This window comes from Thalassophryne amazonica, chromosome 15, assembly GCF_902500255.1.
Source record: "Thalassophryne amazonica chromosome 15, fThaAma1.1, whole genome shotgun sequence".
NCBI lineage: Eukaryota > Metazoa > Chordata > Actinopteri > Batrachoidiformes > Batrachoididae > Thalassophryne > Thalassophryne amazonica.
The window spans coordinates 12892477-12904078 of NC_047117.1; the positions used below are offsets into that span (position 1 = coordinate 12892477).

The following is an 11602-nucleotide window of genomic DNA, read 5'->3' on the forward strand; positions in this document are numbered from 1 at the left end:
TAGCCAGTGAAATAATCTGCCAAATACAGCATGGCATCCATTCCTATTGGGGTCGTGTGCAAACTGAAGAGTCTATATATTTTTATCAAAGTCCCCTTTGATGAGATTAACCTCATTTGATTTCTGCAATCAAAAGCTAATCAAATGAAGTAGAGTAGGTCACTGAGTGGATAAGAAGCTGACCTTTGTCCTTGGACAAGACACTGAACCTGTGTTATCTCAGACTACCCAGCTATACATGGTTACAGGCCTTGGGTGGGGAAGTAACCTACGTTGGACGTCCCTTCAAAGGGTAGTCGTAGACTTGTCCACTTCATGCTACAGAATCTTGAGATAAGCACGGGCACCAATGAGCCACAGAGCCTATCTAGGACTTAATCCATCCATTTGCTATATGCACTTACTCCAATTAAAGGTCATGGGTAGGGGCAGATCCAGGGAGCGCACGGCCCCCCTTTTCATGGACCAAATAAATAAATACAATCCCTGCCAAATGCTGTTTCTGAACCTTTCATTCAGCAACAAGTCAGCTAGATACATTCAACAAGGTGTGGCCAAGGTTTTCACATTTTTTAGCAGCAGACATTTCAGATGGTCTAATGATCAAATGATTAATTGTCATCATAACGTCATAACATCATATTCAAGATTGTACAATACAATTTCAAGTGAATAAAAAAACAGGTTGTTAAGTATCTTTTCTCTGTGGTGAATTTTGTGGTAAAATATGTGCCAAAATGAAGGAAATGGCACCTAAAAATTAAAAAATTTCTGGGTGGGCAATCCCTCCCAGGCCTTCCACCCTTTACAAAATCCTGGATCTGCCCTTGGTCACAGGGGGTGCTCAAGCCTATCCCAGCAGACATAGGGCATGAGGCAGGGTACACTCTGGACAGGATGCCAGTCTGTCGCAGGGCTAGGACTTAATGCTTCTTAATAGAATGAAGGTTAATAACTGTAACAAGTATCCCAGTCTCCCCTACATTGCTTGTTGATAGACAATGTGAGTAGCACAGACATATTCTTCAGTTTTTTTAATGAGACTGCTATATGGACTAACTAAAGTCATGTAATTTTTTTACTATGTTAATGAGTCACATGTTTGTGTACAGTGTAGGTTTATTCCTTCACACACAAATGGGTTTTCATCAATAAATCCAGTTTTGTGGCTGTTGTTTGTTGAGCATATTTTATTCCCGAAACATATCACACTTGTAACTGAAATGACTCTGTTCTGTCAGACACGATGACAGCAATAAGATGGAAGATCATTTGAAGCAATTAAATAAAATGCACATTTTTTTTCAGAACATGGATCATCCTAACTCCAAGTAATTAAACACAATTAAAAACCACTGCAAATTTCATGTGCGTCTGTCTAATCTATCTGTCCAGTTATTGATTGATCGATACGAAATAACCATAGAATGTAGGTGAATAGCACCAAATTAAAACATTACAAACAGTGCTTCCCAATAATTAAAGACTTTTTCTTTAATAAATGTGAAAACACCAATTTTAATGAAACCTTGTCTTCGTTAGCTCCCTAAAATATTATACAAGAATGCTGAGGTAAGCTCCTCTCATGCATTGTGACAGTTCTGCTACCAATCACTGGTATAGTTGCTTGTGATGGTATTTATTATTTGTGTATTTCTCAAAAACTGAGAAAAATTAAGGGCTCCATGTGACCCGGGGCCCTTTAATTTTGCAGGTGCAGGTGCATTAATCCACCTGTATCCACCTATCTAGATTAAGTAAATATTTCATTTTTTAGACTGTAACCCTCATGAAATTTATTTTATTTTTTTTACATACAATACATATTGTAGTCACAGAAGTGAGATTAGTTTCACTTTTGACCCTTATTTTTGCAGATACAAGTAAGCAAATAGTTAATTATTACAACTTGTTACAATATGCTTTTCCCATTTAAACAATCAAGTATTGTGAAACCATGTGACTATCTAGATTAAGTAAATATTTCATTTTTTTAGACTGTAACCCTCATGAGATTTATTTATTTTTTTTTACATACAATAAATATTGTAGTCACAGAAGTGAGATTAATTTAACTTTTGACCCTTATTTTTTCAGATACAAGTAAACAAATAGTTAAATAGATGTAAGAAATTGTATTACAGTATTGGGATTTTTACTTATGCAAAGCGTTTGATTACTTTCGATTATAACAAACTACAACAGCACGTTTGATTAAATGCCACCTGGACTACTTTTCCCATCAGCACTTTACTTGAGGAAACGATGTGACAACAGTAACTAACATCCAGCCAATTATAAAGCAGAATATGACTCTGTCAGTTGGTGATAGGTCGGTTTACGTTGATTTTCCCATGTTGCATCGCTGTATCGCCTCAGAATTCAAATCGAGTTGACCAATCAGCGCGGGCCGTTACCATCACTATAGCGTTTTAAACTTTGTGCCAGAGACTGTTGTCAAAAGGCAGGACGGGATAAAGCCGCAGCAACGTAGGAAGACGCTTTAATTTCATCTTCTGCTCAGGTTTTTTCATGCTGAAACTTGCACGTTTTATTCTTTTATCGTTCGGGCAGGTTTTGGAATCACGTTCCAGGCGAGTTTAGCGAGTTTTAAATCGAGGTTTATGAGGAGGGGTAAGCTAGCTTCCAGGACTCACGTCGGTTAAAGCAAAGCTAACTCCGTTTGACGCCCGAGTTAATCGTCGATACCACTTTGACCAGTTTAAAAACGTTTATTTATTTTTAAACTATGAGTGCGGGCATGGCAAAGCCACCGAACCCGTCGGCCCACGGCGACCCAAAATCAGCTCCTCTTAAAGAGATCCCGGACGTACTGGTGGATTCACGAACCATGAGGAGGTACACTCGAGGCAGGTTCCTCGGCAAAGGAGGCTTTGCCAAGTGCTACGAAATAACAGACGTGGAGACCAAGCAGGTTTTCGCCGGTAAGATCGTGCCCAAGTCGCTGATCCTGAAACAGCACCAGAGGGAGAAGATGACGTCGGAAATCGCCATTCATAAAAGTCTCAACCATCCACATATCGTGGGTTTCCACGGCTTCTTCGAAGACGACGACTTTGTCTTCGTGGTTCTGGAAATCTGCAGGAGAAGGGTGAGTAAAAAGGCAGATAAGGTCCACACGGGCGTTTTTTTTTTGCCCCCTCAAATGAAACCTTTCAGCGCACTTCCCTGTCCTCCATGACTAAACGGCTCAACTACAACTTCACGATCATTTCCGACCTAATCCCCGTGTTCATTTTACCCTTTTAAAGTTTAAGGCTGAATAAAAGTACAGTAATCTTTGATACAATCAAGTTATTCATCCTTCAAGTCTCACATTTTGTATCTCCTGCTATCAGAAAAAAACTGGCCTTAAGTCCTGCTTCAGTTTCCTGTCAGCTCAACACAGGAGCACAGTATGGTTAGGCTACACTTTGTTATAAGAGAATACAGGTTTTTTTTTCTCCTCATAATTTCTCCAGCTTTAAGTTATTTCAACACTGTCAGGTATATTATTTTATGTCAGACTTGTGCCTCACAAATAGCTCGCAGTTCATTTCTTTGTGGAGTTTTCATGTTTGGTTTTGGACTTACCTTGGCTATTTGGGACATGCTGTGATTGGTCCAGAACACACTGTTATTGATTGTGATAATGTCATCACGTCACTCACTTTAGCGGGCAACTGGGTTTTTAATATTTTTGACTTTTTTTTTTTTTTTTTGTAATTTCTAACAATACCTGAACCATAACCATAATTCCCCCAGACCCCTCCACATCACCCCAGACCAACTCCTCTGTGTCACTCTCCCTTACCCTCAATATAACTCCCCCAGTCCCCCGTGTCATTCTTCCCCTAACCATAACTCCTCCAGACACCCCGCCCCGTGTCACCCTCTCATGCTCCCATCACAGCGTGTGTTGTACAAAGTCATCTTCTGACCACTTTGTTTTTTTTATCATCAATTTATTAAAACCACAAAAATTAGGAAATTACATGTACATAAGTATTCAGCCTTTGCCATGAAGCTCAAAATTGAGCTCAGGTGCATCCTGTTTCCACTGATCATCCTTGATGTTTCTACAGCTTACTTGGAGTCCACCTGGGGTAAATTGAGTTTATTATTTATGATTTGGAAAGGCACACGCCTGTCTACGTAGAAGGTCCCACAGTTGACAGTGTATGTCAGAGCACAAACCAAGCATGAGGTCAAAGGAATTGTGTTGTAGACCTCAGACAGGATTGTCTTGAGGCACAAATCTCAGGAAGGGTACAGAAACATTTTTGCTGTTTTGAAGGTCCCAATGAGCACAGTGGCCTCCATTATCTGTAAATGGAAGAAGTTCAGATCTACCAGGACTCTTCATAGAACTGGCCACCCAAGTGATCAGGGGAGAAGGGCTTTAGTCAGTGAAGTGACCAAGAACCTGACGGTCATGCTGTCAGAGCTCCAGTATTTCTCTGTGGAGAGAGAAGAACTTTCCAGAAGGACAACCATCTCTGCAGCAATCCACCAATCAGGCCTGTATGGTAGAGTGGCCAGACCCAGGCCATTTCTTAGTAAGAGGCACATGGAAGCCCACCTGGAGTTTGCCAAAAGGCACCTGAAGGACTCTCAGATCATGAGAAACAAAACTCTCTGGTCTGAGACAAAAATTGAACTCTTTGGCGTGAATGCCAGGCGTCATGTTTGGAGGAAAAGATGCACTGCTCATCACCTAGCCAACACCATCCCTTTATGTTAGTGGCAGCATCATGCTGTGGGGATGTTTTTCAGTTGCAGGAACTGGGAGACTAGTAAGGATTGAGGGAAGGATGAATGCAGCAATCTATAGAGATGTCCTGGATGAAAACCTGCTCCAGTGTTCTTTGACCTCAGACTGGGGTGACAGTTCATCTTTCAGCAGGACAAGGACTCTAAACACACAGCCAAGATTTCAAAGGAGTGGCTTCAGGACAACTCTGCGAATGTCCTTGCGTGGCTCAGCCAGACCCCAGACCTGAATTTGATTGAACATCTCTGGAGAGATCTGAAAATGGCTGTGCACCGACGCTCCCCACCCAACCTGATGGAGCTTGAGAGGTGCTGCAAAGAGGAATGGACAAAACTGCCCAAAAATATGTGCACCAAGCTTGTGGCATCATATTGAAGAAGATTTGTGGGTGTAATGTAATTGCTCCAAAAGGTGCATCAACAAATTATTCAGCAAAGGGTGCGAGTACTTGTGTTCATGTGATTTCTGAGTTTTTTTTTTTTGTTTGTTTGTTTTTGAATAAAATTGGGAAAAAAAATGTCATTATAGAGTGTTGTGAGTAGAATTTTGAGGGGAAAAAAATGAATTTACTTCATTTTGGAATAAGGCTGTAACATAACAAAATGTGGAAAATGTGAAGCTCTGGATGCATTGTACATTAGGTGCTTGTAAATTATAAGGAACACTCTTGTATTCTCAAGCAACCTAGCCACTAAATTTTAACAATTTACAAATAATAATGAAGATAGCTATTAGTTAGCTACTGGTTCTTGTGCAAAATGTTAGTTTTGGCCTAATTGTCATTTAATCATTAATATTATGAGTTTTAATCAAATGATTTCAAAGTTACAAATCAATTAAAATTTCATAGAAACAAAAGGGAGTATTTCAGTCATGGCTTTAAGTGTTTTTTGTTTAATGATGTGGTTATTTTCTTTAAATTTCAGTCATTGTTGGAGCTGCACAAGCGTCGTAAGGCTGTGACTGAGCCGGAAGCTCGCTACTACATGATGCAATTGTTCAAGGGCGTCCAGTACCTGCATAACAACAGGGTGATCCATCGGGACCTGAAGCTGGGCAACATTTTTCTTAACGATGACATGGAAGTCAAAATAGGTAATGTGAAGTACTCACAAAAAAAAAGTTTTAAACTCTAGCCCATATCCTATTGAGGTACAACAAACATTTACATCAAGAAGAGTGTATGTGTAAACCTCTTAAGTTTATAAAAGAGGCTGTTATGCCCCTGAGGCCATCTGTAATTCCTTGTACCCTTCTTGTGTCAAACCCCTCAGCTTGATGTTGAAGTCACCTGCTGGTTGGTGCTGTGATCAAACAGGTCCACATGGTGGTGCACTTTCACTATATTGTAAATTTTGGGCTCCTCATTCCCGATTTGTTTTTATTTATCTGTTCGGTCTGTATGCATGTGTAACTCTTGCGTTCTAGTTCCCATGGTAACGCTTTTTTTTTTTAAATTAAGTTTGAACTGGAAATTTTAAGTGAGTGTATCTCAGACAAGTTCAGTTGCACAGAGATCCTCTAAGGACTTCTTGTGTTATTCTCCAGGGGATTTTGGTTTAGCCACCAAAATCGAGTTCGAAGGGGAGCGGAAGAAGACGTTGTGTGGCACTCCAAACTATATCGCTCCTGAAGTTCTCTGCAAGAAAGGTCACAGCTACGAAGTAGATGTCTGGTCCCTCGGCTGTATATTGTAAGTTTGAACACATTGGTCCCAGTGGGGGAAAAAAAAATCAAACAGCTGAGTTGCAAGATTCAGTCCCCTCACTTTACCACCCCGGTCTCACAGGTACACCTTGCTGGTGGGTAAGCCCCCTTTTGAGACGTCTTGCTTGAAGGAAACATACAGTCGCATCAAGAAAAACAACTACGTCATCCCCTGGGTATGTCACAGCAGTGTAGTACATGATGACTCCATCAATCATTCCGCTCGTCAGTCTTGTCACAAACTGTTCCCCGTCACTTCTGGATTTGATTTCTACAGCACATCAACCCGGTAGCGTCCTCTTTAATAAAGCGCATGCTGCATGCCGATCCTGCCCAGAGGCCGTCAGTGTCTGAGCTTCAAGCTGATGAGTTCTTCACCGCCGGCTACATTCCCCTCCGACTGCCCACTACCTGCCTCACTGTGTCTCCGCGGTTCTCCATCGCCCCATCCACAGCTCCGGAACTTGGCCAGAGACGCCCGCTGACCGCTATTGACAACAAGGGTAAGAAAACGGAGCACCGTCAGATAAAATTTAATATCATAAAAATCCTTCAGATGAAGCCAAATTTTGAATCATGCTTCTTTGTCTGGTTAGAGGTTTAATATTATTAATTTATTTTAAATGAAGCGCAATAAGCAATCCTGACTGTTGCAGCTGTTGTCATACATTAGAGCACTCGTGTGTATGGGATACTGTTGTCTCCATCTTCAGTGAGATGGACATGTCCATCTCACTGAGTGACATCTAGACTTGTCTTCCCCTTTATCGGAGTTAATTTCTAAAAGTGACGCGTCATCTTTGTATAACTGTCACAGCTCTCATGTTTCTGAGGGGAAAGAAGTCTCGGGATGAACAGTGTTGTGAACGATGTTAAAGACATCTGGGAGGTTTTGTGGTTTTTAGGCCATGCAAATACATTTTAAAATGAAACCGAATTCACTGGACAGTTGTATCGGTAGACAAAATGTCCACCTGAGTTTGCAAATGGTTTTCTTTTCTCCACAGAAGGAAGTGAGAAGGTGGATGTGAGAGAAGAGCCCATGCCAAGGTGAGGAATAGCGCAAAACTGCCCTTTATGATTTAATGCTTCTGCATATGAGCGGGAAACCTCATTGCCTGAGAGGAGCAGGAGCATCTGTGGACCACAGATCTGTGGATTCGATCCTCATTTGTGACAGTGTCATCGTCAACCCCCCCCCCCCCCCCCCCCCCCCCGCAACACATGTGAATGTGTGGCGACAAAAACTATAAATGCTGATTTAAAAGCATTCTTCTTACTGTTCAGTGCTGTAACCATAGTTCTAGTCTGCACTGGAGGCTCGTTGCCATACGCACCGCCTTCTTACTATCTCAGCTTACAGTGTCCTGACTTAGATTGGCAACATACAAATACAAAATGATCATCTGTGGAAATGGCCTAAAGTGGCTCCATACAAACTGAAGTTTAAACATCTTATAGTGAAAACTGCACTCCCCTCGACTTATCAGAATCACATTTATTGCCAAGTAAGTTCTCACATACAAGGAATTTGATCTGGTGTCATGGTGCATAAACAATAAAAAGAAAAATGTTTTTTGTTGCACAGTTTTGTGTGTGTCAATTAAGCAAAGTTTGATTTGTGCTCAGGGAGAACGAGCCAGTGGAGAACCACCTGAAAGACCTGCTGCAGCAGCTCAACAGCATCATGGCTGCAAGACCATCTCAGAAGGTGATCATACGGCAAGGTGAGGATCAATGCTGCACCCCCCCCCGAGCACTGTACTTTCCTGGCTAAGATGTACAGCACACCAGAGGATTTTGTTGTGTATGCAGTTTGAAAGGATTCTGCAGATGTGCTTGTCTCTGTTTGACACACTGTCCATGCACTGCTCCAGAGTGCTATAAATCCTTGGGTTGATTCATTAATAATGATTGTGATCATTTGGCTGCCTGTGTGAGCACCATGTAAGATGTTTGTGTTTTTTGTAGAAGAGGCAGAAGATCCAGCATGCGTCCCAATCTTCTGGATCAGCAAATGGGTGGACTACTCTGACAAATATGGATTAGGTAAGAAACTGAAGATACCGCTTCAACTTCTGTTATCTTTTATCCATTTTTTTAGGCATTTAAACACATCAGTACCCATTGTGGGGGAAGAGAAGATGCGTTGAAACATTGTTTGCTAATACAGAAAGATGATAAATGGATGTTTTATAAGGAAAAAAGTGGACAAACTGTATTTTGACTTGCATATACAGTAAGGATGTATTTAGTCATTCATCTGTCTTCTGTTGCAAGATGATGAATGATTTTCAGATATTATGGTGCTGAAAATTAAATCAGCAAATACCCTCTCTAAATAGCTATTATAAATGTGTAATAAAAACTACTACAAAAAGCAGCATGAAGCATATTGGCTGAGTCAGTAGCTGGGTTTTCATTACAGAATTAGTGCAAAAGTCAAAGAAATATTTTCAGAATAACTACAAACACTACAGTGAAATGACAGTTTCCACTGAGTGATGCAATCCGACTGCTGGGTTTTGGCCTCATGATAACTGACAATAATCATGGTGACAGAAGGGGAAGTCCACCTAAATACTCCTTTTTTTTTTTCCGTCTCTCTAATCCAATGCTGCCATAACCTTATTTCTTATAAGGTAAACCAGCTCTTTTATTCTGTCCACATGTGCTACGCCATGTTTATTTTTGTTTTTAAATACCTGAAAAAACACCTTACAGGCATAAACATTTTGGCAATATTTGACTCCGATCCGCCAAAAAAGAAAACATGCTTCCATTTAACTTATTTCAGATGGCTATTTAAATTAGTGCAGTTTGTTGGGTAAAGGAACCCCTCCTCCACCCGGTGTAACTGATTTTTCAGATGTAACTTGCAATGGTGTAACATGTCACGCGTGTGTTTCAGGTTATCAGCTGTGCGACAACAGCGTGGGTGTGCTGTTTAACGACTACACACGTATGATAATGTACGCCGACGGGGACAGCCTGCAGTACATTGACAAGACAGCGGCTGAATCATACCTCAGCGTGCGCTCGTACCCTTCATCACTCTCCAAGAAGGTCAGCAGTTTGAAATTCTGTCATCTGGGGTTCACTTCCTTTTAAAAATGTTTATGTACAGGGTCGTGCTTGGGGCATCACCTGTTTTGTTTTTCTTTTTTCCCCTTCTTCAGATAACGCTGCTGAAATATTTCCGGAACTACATGAGTGAGCACCTGCTGAAGGCCGGCGCCAACATGGCACGGCGAGAAGGAGATGAGCTGGCGCGACTGCCCTACCTCTCCCTCTGGTTCAGAACCAAGAGTGCCATTGTGCTGCACCTCACCAACGGCACTGTCCAGATCAACTTTTTCCAGGTCCAGCAACAGCACAGCTTCTCATTTGAGTTTTTCTGGGTTTGGTCTTGACAGGTACATCAAGGTAGCAGTGATGCAGTAAAATGCATCAGAACAACATTAAGATAATATTAATCCAAAAAGGCAAACATTCTGAAATTTACAACTTTTGAAAGGACGACTTAAGTACTTTGTGTCCACTGAGTTTAGTTATTGTTTATAAAGCGCTTTCATGCTGCACGAGCAGTTTGGAAACTTTCCTGTAGATCAGTGTTTCCCAAACTGTGGGCCACAAAGGTACTGCAGGTGGGCTGTGAGGTCTTTAAACATAAGGTGTGTGTGGTTTTTTTTTTTTTTTTTTGGCATATTACTGGAACACTTGATTTTGAAAAATGTAATAATAAACAAGGGGCACTAGGTTCACACTGTTTATCTGACTGAGATTAACAGATGTTTGTGCTCCCCTCCCTTTTTTGTTTGAGAAGAGTATAAATTAAAGCGCAGTTCTTCAGTTTTGGTGTTGAGCTGCTGTATGGATGCTAACCTTTCGTCTTGGCTAACCCCTCTCTGCAGGACCACACCAAGCTGATCTTGTGTCCACTGATGGGCGCCGTTACCTACATCGATGAGAAGCGAGACTTCCGGACCTACAAGTTGTCTCTGCTGGAGGAGTTCGGCTGCAGTAAGGAGCTCTCCAGCCGCATTCGCTACGCCAAAAATATGGTGGAGAAACTGTGTGAAAACAAGCCGGGGGCAGCGCAGTAAATTACCTCACACTAATCATTGCCTCTGTATTTAATCACTGACCACTTGTTGTTGTAGCCTTTCATTTTCCTCCTATTTTCTGTATTGCTGAATGTTTACAGTGTAATTATTTTCATGTTTTTGCTTCAGCCTGTCACTGTCAAATTTCAGTCTCTGTTGATTTGAATCCTTCTGCGGCTTGTTTGTGGGGGCTGGTTTTAGCCTCGTTACTCTCTCTATACTCTGCTGCAGTGGCTTGTGGGAGGATCGATGGCTGACTGTTTGTAACCCTGTGTCTCGTGGGTGGAGCTTTTTGAGTGTTCACCTTTGTTTAAATTGAACAGTTTCAAGTTGACCCTTTAGTCTTGTATTTTTAAGTACATGCGACTCATACACCAGCTGTGCCGTGATGTGACTGTTTGGGACTGAATCAATGCTTCTGTCATTCAGAGTTTGTGGGTAGGGGTTGTTTTTTTGGGGGGGGGGGGGGGGGGGGGGTGTAATATGGAGACGTGACTGTAAATAATTCATCATGTAAATTTGTCTGTAGTCACATTTTGTAGTTGATTTTTATGTTTGACATCTATCAACAACATGTTTACACATGAATATGGATACATGTAATTTTACACAAGCTTGAATAAAGTCTCTAGTTAAAAAAAAAAAAATTCTCTTTGGCTCCTCCCTTATTTTTCCACCGCAAATCTGAGGTGGCCTTCCATGTTTTACGCCAGATGCCCTTCCTGATGTAACTTCACATTATACGGGGAATGAGCAGGCAGAGGTCTGAACTGGGAACCTTCTGCATTGGAAACAAGCACACTAACTGCTTGGTGTACTGCTTCACGTGCACACAAACCAAAAAATATGTGCAAATAAGCAGAAAATATGGAAATCATCTTAGTTGAGAACTCAAGAAAAAATAATTTTTAATATTTCTTAAACATTTATTTTTTTAATTGTAAGTGACAAGATGCAGATAAGCAGTGTAGGAATATAAAAATTATTTGCAGAACTTTTCATGTAAATTTAAAAC

General features: G+C 41.2%; 1 protein-coding gene across 1 annotated transcript; it reads left to right on the forward strand.

The window, feature by feature from the left end:
• Positions 1 to 2206: 2206 nt before the first annotated feature.
• On the forward strand, positions 2207 to 11003 carry plk1 (polo-like kinase 1 (Drosophila)). The gene is made up of 11 exons (XM_034188880.1): positions 2207 to 3112; positions 5701 to 5869; positions 6323 to 6467; positions 6564 to 6657; positions 6759 to 6984; positions 7489 to 7531; positions 8111 to 8208; positions 8453 to 8530; positions 9393 to 9547; positions 9661 to 9843; positions 10396 to 11003. Exons 1-11 carry the CDS (start codon positions 2750 to 2752, stop codon positions 10585 to 10587), a joined length of 1746 nt encoding a protein of 581 aa, XP_034044771.1. The 5' UTR covers positions 2207 to 2749; the 3' UTR covers positions 10588 to 11003.
• Positions 11004 to 11602: the final 599 nt, after the last annotated feature.